The sequence below is a fragment of the Charadrius vociferus genome, unplaced genomic scaffold (genome assembly GCF_000708025.1).
Source record: "Charadrius vociferus isolate BGI_N301 unplaced genomic scaffold, ASM70802v2 scaffold650, whole genome shotgun sequence".
Lineage (NCBI taxonomy): Eukaryota > Metazoa > Chordata > Aves > Charadriiformes > Charadriidae > Charadrius > Charadrius vociferus.
The window spans coordinates 3333266-3351515 of NW_009646736.1; the positions used below are offsets into that span (position 1 = coordinate 3333266).

General features: G+C 41.1%; 1 protein-coding gene across 1 annotated transcript in view; it reads left to right on the plus strand.

Annotated features, from left to right (window-relative positions):
- LOC104290651 (guanylate cyclase soluble subunit beta-2-like) overlaps positions 1-16444 on the plus strand; it is a 17703-nt gene extending 1259 nt beyond the window's left edge. The window contains exons 3-15 of the mRNA XM_009889776.1: positions 1-156; positions 576-675; positions 1838-2058; positions 2151-2256; positions 3932-4035; positions 5583-5799; positions 10014-10334; positions 11096-11244; positions 13486-13632; positions 13919-14073; positions 15090-15304; positions 15393-15515; positions 16293-16444. Of these exons, the coding sequence (XP_009888078.1) occupies positions 1-156; positions 576-675; positions 1838-2058; positions 2151-2256; positions 3932-4035; positions 5583-5799; positions 10014-10334; positions 11096-11244; positions 13486-13632; positions 13919-14073; positions 15090-15304; positions 15393-15515; positions 16293-16444 (2166 nt within the window). The remainder of the gene's footprint in view (positions 157-575; positions 676-1837; positions 2059-2150; positions 2257-3931; positions 4036-5582; positions 5800-10013; positions 10335-11095; positions 11245-13485; positions 13633-13918; positions 14074-15089; positions 15305-15392; positions 15516-16292) is intronic.
- The last annotated feature ends 1806 nt before the right edge of the window (positions 16445-18250 follow it).

An 18250-nucleotide genomic window follows, 5' to 3' on the forward strand; every position in this document is an offset into this window, starting at 1 on the left:
CCTGCTGACATGGTTCTGAGAGAGTTTGGAGAGTATTTCTTTGAATTCTGTAAACGCTCAGGCTATGACCACATGCTGAGGACACTGGGTGGAAATCTCTATGAGTTCATAGAGAACCTGGATGCATTGCACAGCTACCTGTCCCTTTCTTACCAGGCAAGTTCAAGTAGCAATTACTGAGCAGGTACGGGTGGACTCTGCTGGAGTTTGCAACTGCAGGAGCAGCGTCTCAGGTGTGAACAAATAATGGAAAAAAGATGCAATAACAGGCTCTCTTATGTTCTGAGACGTATTACTACAAAATGTTATGACAATTTTTTATAATTGTTTTTTTCTAAATATTCCTCAACAGTAGATATTATTCAGTCCATTGGCTGAATAGTATATTTGCATATATATACTAGACATGTAAAATATGCATAGTATATTTTCCTTCACAGATAGGCATATTTAATTTTCTATATTTCAGCTTATTCAGATTACTGCTTATTTTATTAGGACACGGGATGCTTTTGTACAAGTGGAATTCACCAGCAAAAGATATTGAAGTTTTGTTTTTGTTTGTTTTTCCTCAGGAGATGAATGCTCCATCTTTTAGAGTAGAAAAGAATGAAGACGGGTCAATGCATTTACATTACTATTCAGATAGAAGAGGTCTGTGCCATATTGTGCCAGGTAATCAGATAGAATGCACATTGCAGATCAGCTGGTAATGCAGTATATATACAGAGTAATCATATATTTGCAGGTATACTTTGCTCCAGTTTCAGAATCTTTTTTCAGAGCAGCACTGGCCATGGAGTTGAAGCCTGGTAGAGTTTAGTCACCAGATGTCTGACCTTGGTATTTCCCTACTGTCTGATCACTCCTAGCTCTCAGTAGCTTCAACAACATTTATGATGTGACACCCCAGGCCATAAGTGTCTGTTCCTGCTATAGAATTCCTGTAGAACTCCTACAGAATTCCCTCCTTGGAAGAAAAATTGACGTTCATGGTGTCTATTGTGTCTAACTGTTGATTAGTTCTCAGTGACTCGTGCTCCTTAAATTACAGTGAGGTACAAATTACAGTTGATTTGAAGACATCCATCCATCCTGTTATAAATACTCATGCAGAACACGCAATCTGTAAAGGCACTATTGAACCCTGTTGAACACTGAATCTTCCCGGCATTAATAGGAATCTCCACAGTTGTACTTGTGCGAGGGTTAAACAGCTGTAAGTCTGTAAGACATTATCATATTCCTTTCTTTCATAGATGCTGCTGAATTTAGAAGTTTATCAGTTATCAGGAGTTCCCTCTTTGTCAAAACTCATTTTGTATTCCTATCAAAGCCCAGAACTATTTGGAATTTCAGACAGAGCTTTTCATGTCATTTTCCAGTATCTCGCCTAATAGCTCAACAGAAATGAGAGGACTGATTGTGCATCTCCATGAAAGATATTTCCTTCCTTTAAAAGAAAATGCTCTGCAATGACTGAAAGAGATTGTTACAGCAGTATCTCTTTAGACCCTGTGCATTTTTGGAGTTAATAGGAATTGATATTATTGTTATGTGTGACTATTTTGGACATATTCTGCAGATATCCTGCTGAGCTGCTTCTAGTGAAAATAGGCATTTGTCATCAGACAAGACAAAAGAAACAGTAACTTATCTCCTATGCACTTATTCTTATCACGGTAACGGTAGTAGGAACGACATAGGTTGCTTTCTTCTTCCAGAGTCCTTTGGAAAAGTGATTTCTGAAACAGTGAAATTCCATTGTGGGCCCTCTAAAAGGGAAAATGGAAAGGGTTTGTTCTTGGCAATACCTTGTCTTTTGTTTCCCCTTCAGGAATCATCGGTGCAGCAGCCCTGGATTTTTTTAACATTGAGATTTCAATGGAAATAGTCAATCAAATGGAAGAAGAAGAACGAACTGGGAAAAAAGAACATATTGTTTTTCTTGTCACTCAAAACCCTGCATTTTCGTACAAGGAAAGAAATGAATTTTCTTCCTCGTCTCAATATCTTGCTGACTCTGAAAAACAAATTGAGAACCAACTATCTAAAGAGGTATTTTAATATTCATTATCACTGTATTATTATAATAGGATTAAAATAAAAACACCCTTGAGTTTCCCTTGGGATTTATTTCAGCAAAACAGGACCTTGAAAAAGCCAAGAATACAATTAGAGACAGAGGAAGCTCTGTTTGTCCTGTCAAGAAAAGTCACTGGAAAACAATAAGAGGAATAATCACATTAGGAAAAGGTGAGAGATCATTCAGAGGGAGCTTGTCATCATTTCTGAGCCTCTTCAGAAAGAAAGTCAGTAAGCCTCCCTATTTCCACCCACCTATCCATTTTGAAGTTACCATTCATATTTCCTCTGTGTCTTTTCAAAATGTTTCTGGTTAAGTTTCTTTCAGTTAGACGTCGGTAATCAAAGAAAAATTGCAGATAATAAGCATGCTTACTGATGACAGATACTTAAATGGAATATGACTTGTCACTTTTGTCTCAAACAGGGTTTCTTTATCTGAAAAGTATTCTTCTATAAAATGTCATAGTGGTACATTTGATATTTCCTTCTTATGTCACTTGGTCTAAGATGATGAATTTAAAAGACTGTTTTTTAACTTGATAGCTGCTACTCCTTTCCAAAGTTATCAACTGTAGTAAATTCTGAAAGCCAAATTACACCCTCTGCTACCAAAAATCTACTGCTAATCTAGCAACCTCTGTTTATAACTTTATCTATTATGTTTATATATGTTTATAAAACTGAAGGATTTTTTCAGCGAGGATCCTTTTGGTTCCCCAAGAGGAATGAGAATGCAGCTCGGTATCGCCAAGCTGTCTAGATTCTGGGAGGAGTGAAAAATTGAACCTGATATCATCTGGTGCAATGCTACATGCATTACAAGAGCAGATATCTTGAGTAAGAAATTAATATATATTCAAAATAAAGTTTGGAGTAGCATTATTACTTAAAAAAAATAATCCTTTCACAATAAATGCAAATGTTATCAAGAGCCAGACTTGGAAAAATGAAAAACCCACATTGACTTCCCCTGAAGCAGTACGAAGTCTAAAAGTTGGGTCCTAAATTTGTAATCTTTTTCACCAGTCTCCAAAGTGACTTGAGCATTTGTCATCAAGCAAAATTTAGTAGAGTAACTGTCATAGCCACCTTCTGGGGGAAAGAGATCCCTTGAAATAATGATCCTTTTGATTATTGTGGGTTACTGGAGAATCCAATCCTAGTTTATACTGTGAAGATCAAAGGCTTTGGGTGCTTCAGTCAGATGAGCACTTTTGACTATTTTTACCCATTTTATTCATTTTACAAAAATATCTGTTCACTAGCAAGCACGACCTGCTCTGTAGATTTGTGACCATTTAAAAAAAAACCCCTCAGGCTAAGTAAAAGAGAAACGAAACCGTAATTTGGTCTTTGTGCTACGGACTAGAGTTCTTTGTATAGGAGACAAACCCAGATCATGCTGGGTTTTTTTCTCCATAAGTGTTCCTTAGTAGCTGGCAAAGTACATTAAATCCACTTCTGTGTAAGTATATTAAATCCACTTCTGTGTACATTTTTGTGGGATATAGCTGTATTATATTGCTGTGACATCTGCAAATTCATAGAGCAGCAACATCTACAGTTGTTCATCTGTTCTTATTGTTTCCACATAATTTCATGCATCTCATGCTCTGCGCTTTTTGTGTGGTTAAGTTCTAAACTCTCAGCCAACTCAGATCAGCTGTGTATTAAACTGCAGAGCATTTAGCAAGATGCATGCAAGTTTCTGGATCCACACACTGTTTACTTTGTCTTCACTCATTATGTTATAGGGTCCTATTTCACTGAGCGCTAAAAAGTAATCCTGACTGCTTTTATGAGGTGCAACCTAATTAAAAGCTACATATATATCTTGCCACAGGTAAGCTCCTGAGAGGATTTGATCCTGTTTATCCCAAGAGCCTCTGGATTGACACAAAAACATTTTGCAATGGACTTCCTTTTCATATGGTTTTTGACAAAGAGGTAGGACAAGCGTGTGGTAAGGGCCCTTAGTTTGTGTAAACCATATAGTGATTTTCTTCTGTTTTGACTGTCCTGCAGATCGCTGCAGTGGGCGCTGCGTGCTGTGTATACAGGACACGCTCATTTGTAGGATTTGCAGAAGTGCTCTGCACAGAGCCATGCAATAAAAGTCACTTCTACCAACTGGATCTGGATCACTTCAGATAGGAAACCCTTTGAATTTAGTGAAATTACCATGTCTGAAACAGCTGCAGATATGCCAACAAGGCGTATTGCAGCCGTCTGTCCGTTACCAAACGGTGAACAGAATTTTCTGAGGTTTCTGGCCACCTTCCTGTCCTTGGATGTGCCAGAGACACGACCCATCCTTTAAACTGGCTTTATACGTAGAGCTAGTCACCCTCTCCTCCCAGTTACTTATCTATCCAAAGGCTTTTGTAAGGCTTTGCTGGCGACTGAGGCTCGACGTGCTTCCGAGTCTACTCCGACAGGCTTCTGCTGGGAAAACCCAGATACCTACTAAATCGGGCAGCATGCAACCCCATCTAATAGGAACTGGACCCAAACAGCTCTTTATCTTCCGGGGGGAGGACTGAGTCTCCTCTCCTGTGCACACATACCCTGCAGCAACGGAATTGGCTTTCCCTTGGCAGGGACTGCCCTGTGGCTGGTTTCCAGCTAGCCTGGGTTCCCTCCGAGCTACAGTTCCTCTTGCTCTCAACTCCATGCCGAGAATATTCACTTAAGACAGGAGCAAAGAAAGGAGAGGCTGAGAATAGGAAAGCAGAAGAAAGCTGAATACAGCCACGCAGGGAACGCGTTTTGGCTGCTAAAGGTTCCAGAGCACATAGTCTGCTTGATGCCACTGTCCACACTAGCCAAAGTTCTGAGTTTTAAACCATTCTCTACATCCAGCCTGCATAATTTGATAAAATTACTAGTGTGGAAAAAGGGCAAGTCCTGCACCCATTGTTGGTAGCTATGTCAGAGCTGCACTAACTCTGATGACAAGCAGTGAAGGCAGAGCGGACATTTCTGCGAGAGTTAAGAGCTCATGTATTGGCTAAAAGAGTGTGACTAAACCTTTCCACAGCAATGGTTAAGAGAAGGTAACCCATGGCATCCGTTAGAAAATTAATATTTGCCATGACATTTTATGCCACAGTTATTTTCCTTTTGGAATGCAGGACGTGCTCTGGTATCTCTAATTTTCTCTTGCAGCTACCTGTAAGGCTAGGTAGGCCTTTGTCAGGCCTACACAAATACAGGCAAGGATAATAGCAGATAGTTTTGTTTTGTTTCTAACCATTGATAGAGAAGACCACTTGGATAACAACATTCTTTTCTGGAGGCTTTGTCTTGCTATGAAGGACACTCACTCAGAGCTTTGCGGTAATACACTAATAAGAGAAACTTTGCTCAGAAATAAGCCGTGTGGCGTAGCGAGGCTAAGTGTGTGTACACGTATAAAAAGTGAGCAGCTATAGCTTGGCCTGAACCCAAACAGGATATGAATTGTAACACATTGTCCATATTTTCTTTTTAAGCTCAGAGTGAAGCAAGCTGGGGTGAGCATTCAAAAGATAGTACCTGGCCTTCAGACCACGGGCATCTGCTTGGATCGCTATTTCAGTATCCTTCACCCAGAAGTACCCTTCACCATCTCTAGCATTCAGAAATTCATCAACAGCCAATTTGTTTTCCAGACTAGAAGAGAGATGATGCCAGAGTCATGGAAACAACGGCCAATGCTACAGCTGAGAGGTACTTCCCTGTTTTCAATAGCGTAAGTGTTCATATTAAATCAGGAATTATGCTGGAATTGAACTAACGCATTTCTGTGGACTCCTGGCTTCACGTAAGTCCTATAAATGGGCTTGCCTTTGTGCAGTGAGATGAGGATTAGATGGTTCTGTTAAGAGAAACAGTACTTTAAGATGCTTGTAGACAAATTCTGCTATTACCTCACTAGATTTTGAAGGCTTTCAGTCAGAAATAACAACTGCACTCCCATTTGAAAGGCTTAGAAAGACAGTGTTTTTCTAATGCTGCAAACCCCACATCTTTGCATGTTTCCTGACTATCAAGGGCAGAGCCAAGGGAGGATTTCTGTTTTCTGAACCACCTCTAGTCTCAATTATTCACAGAGTCATAGAATTGACTCAACTCCAGTTGAGTTTGGAAGGGACCTCTGCAGGTCCCCACTCAAAGCAGGTTCAACTGGAGCAGGTTACTCAGGACCATATCTAGTTGGGTTTTGAATATGTTCAAGAATGGAGACTCCCCAGCCTCCTTGGGTGACTCATTCCAGTGTTAAACCACCTTTACAGTAAAAAGTTTTTTCTTGTGTTTAAATGGAATTCCTGCATTTCAATTAGTGCCCATTGTCCCTTGTTCTTTCATTGGATACCACTGAGAAGAGTATTTTTTACTCCCTCCTGTCAGGTATTTATACATATTGATAAGCTCCCCCTGAGGCTTGTCTTCTCCGGGCTGAACAATCCCAGCTCTCTTACCTTCTCCTTATATGACAGATGCTCCAAGCCTTCTCAGATCCTCCATCCTTTACTTCTTGAAAATAGTGACATCTACTTTCTTCCAGTCCTCAGAAACCTCCCCCTGTCACCCTGACTTTCAAAACTAACAGAGTGGCCTTGCAATGACACTGGCCAGCTCCCTCAGCACTCCTGGATGCATCACATCAAGTCTTGTGGACTTCTGTATATCCAATTTGTATAAATGTTTACTAACCTGAACCTCCTGTGCGAATGGTAGGTCTTCATCACTCCAGACTTTCCCACTGGTCTCAGGGCCCTGTGATTACTGAAGGGTGCTTCTTACCAGCAAAGACTGAAGCAAAGAAGGTGCTGAGTACCTTGGACTTTTCCTTATCCTTTCTCAGCAGATCCCTTGCCCCATGCAGCAGCAGACCCACATTTTCACTAGTCTTCCTTTTGCTGCTCATATACCTGTAGAAGCTCTCCTTGTTCCTCAACAGATACAACCCCAAGTGGGTTTTGGCTTTTTCAACTGTCTTCCTCTGGGGTGACCTCACCCACCTTTCACCTCTTGTACTTCTTTCTTTTTTATGTTTGAGTTTAGTCAGGAGCTCCTTATTAATCCCTGCATGCCCCTGCCACGTTTGCTTGACTTACTGCACATCAGGATAGACCATTCCTGAACTTGGAAGAGGAGATCCTTGGAAAAAAAACATCTCTTCTGGACCCTTCTTCTTTCCAAGACTGTATCCCATGGGATTCTTCCAAGCATATCCCTGAATAGGACAAAGTCCAGTCTCCCAAAGTCCAGGGCTGCAATCTTGCTTTTTCACCTTGTTCACTCCTCTGAGGTTCCTGCACTCCACCATCACGCAGTCATTGCAGCCAAGGTTGTGCCCAGTTTTCACATTCATAGTTCTTCACTGTTTGTAAGTATCAGGTCTAGCAGGACACCTCCCCTCATCGGCTTATCAGTCACTTGTGTCAGGAAGCTCACCCATCAGTGCCTCGGTGCACTCCAGAAACCTCCCAAATTGCTTGTGTTGTCTGTCTAGCAGATATCAAAGTAGCTAAAGTCTACCATCAGACTTCCTCCACTTGTTTTAAGAAGGTCTCATCTACTTTTTCTTCATGAACAGGGCATCTGTAGCAGAGACCCATCACGACTTCACCCACACTGGTCTGCTCTCTAATCCTTATCTAGAACCTCTCAGCTGGCTCATTGTCCAGCCCTAGGCGGAGCTCCTTGCATTTCCCTTGCTCTCTCACACAAAAGGCAGCTCCCCCTCCTTGCCTGCCTGGCCATTCTAACGAGTCTTTGTTCATCATTTGCAGTGCTCCAGGTGTGTGAACTACCCCACCAAGCCTCCATGATCCAAATGATGTGGCAGCCCTGAACCTGCCCACAGACCTCTAGTTCCTCCTGGTTTTTCCCCATGCTGTGCACATTTGTGTACAGGCACCTCAGAGAGGTCCTCAGTCGTGCCCATTTCCCAGAAAAGGTATGAGAGTTTTCCCCACAATGCTGCCCTGTGTGTTTTTCTTTGCAGAGGGTAAAACCAAATCTATAATGCAAGGCATTACTCTAGGGCGATTCCTGCAACACGGTTGTATTGCCACTCTTGGGTTTGGTTGGGATTTGATGCCAGTTGACCTGTGAATCTCCCCAGCCCTCACCTACGGCCTTCTGCTTCACTGGGGACCTGTGGAAGGGACACAATGCCAGCCCTCAGAGCCAGCTTCTGCTTGTGGAGCCACCGGGCTCAGCATGGAGATGCGCTGAGCTGTGCAAAAGTAACCGTCCAGGTCTTGCCTCCCCATAGCTCTACACATCAGCCTGTGCACCCGACACAGAATTGCTTTGCCCTGCTAAGAATTTTACTGCTTTGTACGTGGAACACCATCTTACACCCAGCCACCTGGCACAGGTCTTGGATGGCATCTTTGGCAGGTACAGACGACGATGAAACACGGGGTGAGCGTTCCCGCGGTAGTTCACCACCAGCATCGCTCCTGCCAGCGCCTGCTGCCCGTCTGCCCGGCGAGGGAAGGGGCGGGGGAGGAGGGGAGCGCTTAGCGGCAAAGTCCTGATAACGTGGGTACAGCTGGAGGAAAGAAATGGCTTCCTCTGCGCCTCCATTCATTTTGATTCCTAAAATGCGAATACGTGATTCATTCTTAATGTATGCCTTTGAGGGGAGTTATTTGCTACTGGCTGGGTTTCAAATGTGGATAAAAATAGATTAGTTAGCTGTGCTTTTATTTTTTTGTAGTCGCATTTTCAGATTCTGATTTCTGTCTTCGCCCTCCCCACCAATGTTATGTAAGAGTTTACCAGTTCAAATTACTTAAGCAAAAAACATATTTTATTTGCTTTATTTTTACTAAGAGGAATGAGTATGGAATTATTCTCTGCTTCCTGTAATTAACTAAAATGACATTTGGTTTAAGTGTTCTGTGACCTCAATTTTACTTCTCTGAACTGTATAATATGACCTAATTTTCCCTTCTCTTCTTTCACCTTTACATAATGAGTGTCAAATCTGGTATTCCTGAGATTCAGAAAAAATTAAGAGTTTAGGGAGACCTTGAAAAAAGTGATGTTACCAAAACAAGGAACTTTAACTAGTCACAGGTACAGTCTTAGTTCCTCTTATGCTGTCAGGATTAATTCACATGGGATCTCTGATATTCCAATCCTGTTAGTTTTCAAGCTGTTCATCCAGTTGCCTTGGGGATGGGGTGAGAGAGAAAGAAAGAAATAGGAATTCCTAGATTGCTGTTCAGAAACCAAGGATACTTATGAAGCAAATTAATAATAACAACAACAGCAGCAGCAGCAGCAGCAAAATATAAAAAAATCAAACCCATAATCAAATCTCAACAAAGAAAACAAAAACTCAATCCCCTACCAAAAATCTCTTCTACCTTTCAGGCATTTTTTACACCTGCTTATTTAGACGATCAGAGTGACTGAAAGCTCCAGGTTCCAGGCAGGAAGGCTCCATTGACTTTACTGGGGCTACATTTTACCCACTGTGAAATTAAACTTTAAATATTTCACTTAATCTTTGTGAGTCTCAGTTCCCCTGTGCATGATGCTGACACACTGGCTTCAGGAACAGCTCAAGAAGAGAGGGAGAGGGAGAGCGAGAGCGAGAGGGAGAGGGAGAGGGAGAGGGGAGAGGGAGAGGGGACCACAAGTTCCTCATGAAGAGGAGGGCCCTGAAGAATGGTTGGACTCTGCCTAGCAGTTGGAACGAGTGAGTGACTGCTTTCTGGTTCCTGAATTTTTTTTTATTTGCTTAGTGTACCTTCTCCAAACAAGTCCACCTCTAAGTGGAGTAATTCCTGTGATGATCTGGACCCTACAAAAAGCCACTGCCCTTAGAACACATCCCCTAAAATTAATAACAGTAGTACTGAGCATCACGTGAAAGTCCAAGCTGCTGAAAACTTACCGACACTTGTTTCAAACAGGCCAGATGATCTGGATGGAGTCCCTGCAGTGCATGCTCTACCTCTGCTCACCTTTGCTTCGCACTTTGCATGAACTGGAGGAGCGACAGATGCATATTGCAGACATTGCACCTCACGACGTGACCAGGGATTTGATTCTTCTCAATCAGCAGCGACTGGCAGAGATGGAGCTCTCTAACCAGTTGGAGAGGAAGAAGGAAGAACTGCGGATACTGTCAAAGCACCTAGAGGAAGAGAAAAAAAAGACCGAAGCTCTGCTCTACGCCATGCTTCCTGAGCACGTGGCCAACCAGCTGAAAGAGGGGAAGCGAGTTGAGGCAGGTGAATGAATAGGATGCGTTTGTGATGCATATTTCGTGTGCCAGATGATAGTGAAAGAGAGACTGGGGTGCTGGCACAGGCCTATTGCCACTGTCATGGAGTACATTCTCTACTTGGTGACGTTCATGGGTAGGAGGAGGACCACAAATCCTTTATCTCACTGATAACAGAGCTTAGACTATTCTTTCAAACAAAGCTTTGGAAGCTATTTGCCAAAATTGTTCCTTAGGGAGTGAAGTGTGGTGGCAGCTGCCCATTCAGGAAACAAAAGTCAGTGTTTCAACAGTAAACTGAGATTTTGTTTTTAATGTGGGTATACAGGGAAATGGGCACTCAAAAATGAAAGGAATAAAGAGATTGGTCTTTCATAGAGGATTCTCTTAGTTCCTCTATGCTATCTATAAACCTAGAATCATGATTCCCATTGTTATTAAGGACAGCAAGTAAGACTATGCTTAAATTCCCTTTAGTAAGCACATATATGAAGTTAGGGGTAAAGAGCTAAGTACATCCTGAGTATGGATGGACAAAGAGATGCATTCAGATGTCTGGATTATTTGAGAAGTGCGATGATTCTTATATTTGATATAGTCTTATACTGACACCTCTCTTTTGTATCAGCACCTGATATGAGTATTACAACTGATAGGTCATATGTCCTAAAAGAATGACGAGGAAGTAATCTTTGCAAAGGGGTCTCAAAGAGATGTCGTGATTGTCCAGCCATTACAAGTACTTACTGCTGGTCTTTCTGCTCACAGGAGAGTTCAAGGAGTGCACTATATTGTTCAGCGATGTTGTGACCTTTACCAACATTTGTGCCCAGTGTGAACCTATTCAGATAGTTCTCATGTTAAATTCAATGTACCTGAGATTTGACAGACTGACCACGGTGCATGATGTGTACAAGGTATGTACTGATTGATAAAGGCTGTAGAAATAGTCTAGAAAAAGATTTTGTTGTTGCGGGGTTTTTTGTTTGTTTTTAAATGCACTTAAATCCTTTTGCCCCCAGTGTGATTTTTTGATAAACCATAAAATACTGCATATTTCTAGTGGCCACACAGAGAAACTAAAAAAGGGGGCCAAGGTGAGAGTAAATACGTTTAAAATCTTCGGTTGGGAATGTAATGTCTCTAATGGGCTAGAGTCTCTTTCCACAACGCTAACACCAGAATGGCTGTTCTTTCATACATCTCTCTCCTCTTCTCAAATGCCTACCCAGCATGACAGGATAGCCTAGTTTATGGACCAATTTGAATAATTTTCGTAGGTTTTTTTATTCCAACCTGTTGTAAACAGGTCACTATATCATTAAGTGTCTCCTTTGGTGGGAAATAACAATATAAACAATATCCAGATAATACCTAGACTTTGTTTTGCTTCATGGAGATCTTAGGCAATGGTATAGATCTGCTGGTCCCAAAGAGCATTGATTAGATCTAGACTGTAACGTACGCGTTGTCTGCAAACCATGCTGGAAGGATCAGAGCCCTGGTTGACATATAATAGTAGTATTATTAACACCTCCAGAGCTACTGAGATTTGATGAGCTCGATCAAGTCCTAAGTTTCTCTCTGTCCCCAGCACATTAAATATTTAGGAAGGCAGAAATAGTAAAGGGTGAAATCCAGATCTCGTTCATTCCTTGCTCAGGCAAGGCATGCCGTTCATCCCGCAATAAATTGTACTGGGAAATCAGAAGCATTTCTGCCTTGGCAAGGAAACTGTATTCAATAATTGAAGCATCCAGGATATGGCCCACAGATTTTAGGATAAATTAGCATCATATTCTATCTAAATCATACATCAGGAGTAAATTATCTGTCACTATAATAATCTCCTTTTGATGCCTGTATATAACTTGTATTAATATTGAAGGAGGTTACCAGGGTACAGAGAGGGAGGATGAGATTACTATTTCAGGGAGTTGAGAAAGAAATGAAATATTGAAATTGATCAAAGAAAGTTGGCCCAAGCTTATAAACATCTGAAGTTAGGAATAAATCTTGTTAAATTAAACCTCCTACCATGGCCGAAAAATAATTAGGGTATCTATTTGCATTAGTAGCTTTTTTTACAGTTGTTTTTAATTTGTTACAGGAAATTACTAGCATTACTATGGGGTTGGCTATCTGATAGAAGGCATGTACAGGAACATATTTTTCAAGACTAATGTGCTGAACAGTTTTAAGTCATTATGTTAATGAACAAACCCAAAGATGAAATTATGTTCCTGCTCTCCTATTGGTGTTCATTTTTAAGAAATCCAATTAATCTAATTCAAACTCATCTCTTATTTAGTGATGGTAAATGTAACAATAAAATCTCATAAGAGCAATTTAGAAAATTTCCTTACCGTGTAACAGTCTTTCACAGTGAATTTTAAACATTTGAGAATTCTCTGTTTCAAACAGGCCTATTCTGTTCCCAGCAAAATCTCTGGTACAGGAACAAACCCCAAAATATTTCTCAGGCGCCTTGTCACGCGCTCCAAGGAGACTGGATGCCTGAAGGAGGACAAACCCTTCAGCATTTGTCTCTCAGACTGCAGCACGTTGTGGGAAAACAGCAGGTTGTAAGGAAGAATGCTCCCAAACTGCTTAGTTCACACTTTGCATTCTCTGACATCCTGGAGCCCGGAGGTTTCTTAATTTCATGTGAACCCCTTAATAATAATCACCAGTGAACAGAAGCCCTTGCTTTATTGTGGCTTTTTAAAAAAGAAATCTCTTTTAAGAAAGAAATACTCTTGTAACACCAATTGTGAATTAGAGCTAATTAATAGCATTCAGCTATCAGATAACCTCCTGGCTCAGGAGTCTGTGCCAGGGGATAGCTCTTTGCATATAGGTCTGCCCTGGGTAAGAGTTTGACGCTTTCACAGCATCCCTTACTCCTTCGGGTCTCTCACACTGATATAAAAAATGGGTCGAGTAAGCAGGGACAGAATGAACGCACTGAAATTTTTAGTGTAGAGTCAAGGAAAGGATCCCCATCTCAAGGAAACTCACATGTGGTAGAGCTTTTTAGTGACTGGAAACATCTTTTAGAAGAAAGGGGGAGTTGGTGCAGGTAAGAAGAACCCAAACAGCAAAGCACTGACCTGAGCAAGATGGCATGCTCATATGTGTGTCCCTCTCAATTAAAGGTGGAGACAATTGGAGACGCCTATATGGTAGTAGGTGGGGTCCCTGTGCCTGTACCCACTCATGCTGAGCGAGTTGCTAACTTTGCCTTGGGAATGATAATAGCAGCTAAAGGAGTACAGAACCCAGTTTCTGGAAATCCTATCCAAGTAAGTTGTTAACGCAAAGATGCATGTGTGTCTGTCTGTGTCTTGGGTTTGGCTTCTGGTTAACGTATTGCAGTACGACATCAAAGAGTTTCTTCCAACTCCTCTGTGACATTGGGGAATGCCCACATGAGTACGTTTTTCACGAAGAGCCTCTCCCTGTGGATATTTGATATTTTACTGGTGTCCAGTGTCGTGTTAGGATGAACTTTTAGGTGGCTGGATATCATTAAGAAAGATGTTAAATAATAAGTGACATTTTTGGGGGGTGTTTTATGTCTTTGTAAAGATTAGAGTTGGGATCCATACAGGTCCTGTCTTGGCTGGAGTTGTTGGAGAAAAGATGCCTCGTTATTGCTTGTTTGGAGACACGGTGAATATAGCTTCCCGGATGGAGAGTCACGGTGTCCCAAGTAAAATTCATCTAAGCTCCAGTGCCTATCAGTGAGTAACTATGATGGAAGCTTTTCCTGTTAAAAGCTGTGCTAAAAAACACTGCATTGACAGCTGCAGCTTTCAGATGCAGATGATGCTGTCTTCAGTCATGTTATTTATTTATGCAGCTTACTTATAAAGAAAAGTCACTGCTTGCAAAGAGTTTTATTTTTTCTGATTATTTCAAAGGCACTTGTATATCAAGACTGAGGTTTGAGAGTCTCAATCCTAGAAAGCAAAATGCAGGGAAAAAGAAAATTGTGATAGCTTATTTGGAAATACCGATAGAGTGATGTACATGCTAGAAGGACAGTCAGAACATTTAATTTGACAACCTGCATAACAAAAACTTTAAAATCTCTCTGATTGAGCACAACAATTTGTGGCAAAATGGGGTTATTTGCACTTACTAAGGATTAACTGCATAAACCACTATCCTATTCATGCAATGAGTAATCTACTTTCCTAAAACTCATGTCACTAAAAATTAAACACTACTTTTTCAAGAATTTTATCTGTGCATAAAATATGTTTGCAAGAGGTAGAAGTGAAGACAAGCTAAAAAGCTATGTCAGTCCCAGTGAAAATTAAGTCCTCTTGGAAGCCATTTTTTGGACACATGTAGGTGGCAACTGGGAATAGCCAGTGTGGATTTATGAGGAGTAAATCATGCTTGATGAACCTGATTGCCTTCTCTGATGAAATGACGAGATAGTTCTGTCTAACTGGTATTGGCTGCCTCACTTCTTAAGTTCTATTTACTGGTCAGTAAGAACCCTTCACCATACTGAAGTATTTGACTATGTGATCCATTGATTTTTGATCAGGCTGTATGTGTAAAGCTATAAAAGCACATCAGGCTTGAATAAACAGTTGAAACAAACCGTCAGTTGTTCACGGATCAATACTGTTTTTCCCGGACTGTTGTGATTTGATTACTTAGATTACAATAGCTTTTCTAAAACATCGGTGTCATTTTTGCTAATCTTGAATTTTCATGTGTCATTTTGCTTCTGATATTTTAGATGCCTAAAATACAAGAATTTTGAGATGACCGAGAGAGGAGAAATAGAAGTAAAAGGCAAAGGGAAAATGCACACATACTTCCTCGTTAGAAATAAAACTGCAACTGAGAATGAGATAATGGGAAGGCCAATGAAAGGCTTAGATTCTGGCCATGATTCTGTTCAGTCCTTTCAAGAAGGCAGGGCTGAAACAATACCAAGTTGTCATCAGCCAGGTAGAGTCAACTCCACGTATCTTTCCCTCCTTGAACAAGGGAACATTAATACAACTCAATTAAATATCCTTTTCTGTTCTTCTTTCAGTTACTCAGACGCAGCTAGAGAAGGACCAGACCCCAGCTATTGCAATGAAGTATAGCGATGGCCCCACAGATGCACAAAACAGCTTCAAAAGAAGAAATCAAGCGAAAATTGCAGATTTAAGAGGTAGTTATTTAGTTACCATCTAGCAAAGACAACAGAACTAGGAAGTAACTGAGGCTTAATCTTACAGCTTTATTATAGCCAGAAATTCACGCCAACATATCCATGTTGGTGAACCTAACCATTCTGCACACTGTGTAGGGCCAAACAAATTCCCCCGCAGAGCAATCCCAGGTGTTGATTGTGCACTAGGGAGAAAGAAGCTGACATAGCTGTCAACGCCCGGAGTGCTGGTAGTGCAAACAGAAGGGATAAATGGTAGACAGCTCTTCACATGGGCAAACCCTGATTGTTCATGTACACGTCTGTACTACAACCTTGCCTTGCAAATCCAATACAACATCTTCTCCTAGAAAAGCTGCCGTTATTATTTGTGGTTATGGGGAAGCCCGTATCAACTCAAAGCTGAGAAAGAGAAACCTCAAAGGCTATGCAGCCTGTCGGTCCCCAAGCCAGTCTCCTGCAGGGGTTAGAAGGATTTATTACCATGCCCATGTTCTGCGACCAAAGTTCATTCTCCTTTGAAGTAGCCGATACTGAAAGAGAGATAATGGATTTGATGCCATAACAGCCTAATCTAATGCAGTAAGTCTTGTAATTCTATTTACGTTTTGTGGATTTTATACAGACTAAATATATTGTCACTGATTACTAGAAAATATTTTCCTGCCTTCCCTCCCACCTGCTTAGACATGGTAGTTAATCTAGTATATGGCGTGCTGACAAACAGAAACCCCTACAGTCATTAAAAACTCACACTGAAGGAGTGTTTCCTTTCAGGCAAAACTTATGATTCCAAAAGCGATGGGAGTCTCCATGGCAACGAGCATGCAGATGATGGTTCTTGTCCTCTAAACCGGGGAAGAGTCAAACCTGCTACTGAAGAGTCACAGATTAGAAACGTTCGTTCTAATTTTTGCAGTTTACTCTAAGTTTCTTACTTTTTACATTAAACAGAGCAATTTTATTGTAATTTAGTGCATTTTGCTGTTGTGGGACTGATTTTATATATTGAGTACCACATGATTTTGTAAAAAAAAAAAAAAAAAGACAAAAAAAGACAATTCATCACAGTTTTCAACAAAAAGAAAACAATGGAGGATATTTTTTATTTAATCGATCTACACATGTCATATAATGCTCCCACTGGAGAATGAAACCACCACAAGATGCTTTGAAGACATATCTTTCAGGCTCTGCCATGTCTTTGAATATCCCTAAGTAAAAATCACTTTTTGGTATGTCATGCAGCAAATTGAGAAAGAGGTGACTCATCAAGCTAGAAATATTCCTACTCAAATGAGCACTTGCCATAAAAGAAACATTCCCTGAAGTGACCATCTGTCTTGACTTTAGCACAGCCAACAACTTATCCGTGTAAGGTTAGCAGAGTTTGATCTACATTTTAACAGTTTGATGTCCTAGCAGGTCTTTTATTGGGTAAAGGCATTATGCAGTAGAAGTGAAGAATAGATCTAATACAACCTGTATTTTTCCATCTGGAAGAGAAAATACTGTGCACTTCACAGCACACAGCAGTAAAAACCCATCTGCAACCTTTGAACCAGCTGTCCATGCTGTGCTTAGATGATCGTAGGACACATACACTGTGGAGTTACATAGCATCAAATTTGTCAGAACACTGAAGGGTTGTTCAAGGCCTGTGAACTATTTGAGACCTTCAAACAAGTTGCAAGTTTATTTCTCATTTTCTCACTCCAACTAAACAAAAATAAAGTTTCAGGACTTCAGAGGGAGCCCATCAGTGCTGGAATTAATGTTAACATCATTGAAAATAGCAGTGTTAAAAAACAACATCACTTACCTGGTGTCAGAGGCTCCTCAGCTGAATTACTTCCATGCTGCTATATTCTTAGATTACAACTGATCAGAAATGTCAGAGAAAAACTGAAGTTCAGCTGTCAGGGCTTTAAGATGTAGGAGCAAAACCACAATGGATATAAAGTTTGTGGACAATTTGGCGCATCAGAAATTGTGGTCTCACTCCTATAAATGGAGCTTGGAGTAGGTGGAATGTGCTCGTATTGGGTGACTTTGACAGGAGGTGTGTCCTGCACACCGATTTATTCCCTTTGGACGTGGATTCATTGCCTAAAGATGCAAGCAGGAGACCCATTTGAACTTTGAATGAGAACTCACTGGAGAAGATGATGATGTTACTCCTCTGTTACAGTCTGGAGCATCACATTTCCACCTCTGTGCCTGCAGCAAGAGTGAGGCTCTTTAAACACCAGACAGAGAGGTAGGACTGATGAAAGACATCTCCTCTCTGTAATATAGCAAGATGAAATTTCACCTGGTTAGATTTTCTTTTTAAATCTCTGAGGCAGTAGCTCCCTTGCCTAGGTGCTCTACAGCTCTGTCTATGTTAGCAAGTAGTGCAGACCAGTAGAGGAAGACATGTAGAGTGAAAAATGTTGTCCACACTATAGATATTTCAGAGGGCTTGCAAGTGTGGTCCCACTCACTGAATACCTGTTAGCTTTTGGAGCACCTTATAAGCACATCCTGTGACTTAGTTTCGTCCAGAAGATATCCATTCATGTGCTCTGAGACCACTCTACAATGTGAAACAAAGTACGGTAAGTGGGTTTGACCAAGAAATCCACTCAGGAGGGTGCTCCTGACTCTGAATGCTGCTGTAGGTGCACCCTTTAACATTAGCACTTTCCACGGTACAACGGAGCAGCACTATTCTGGGAGAGCGCAGTTTTATG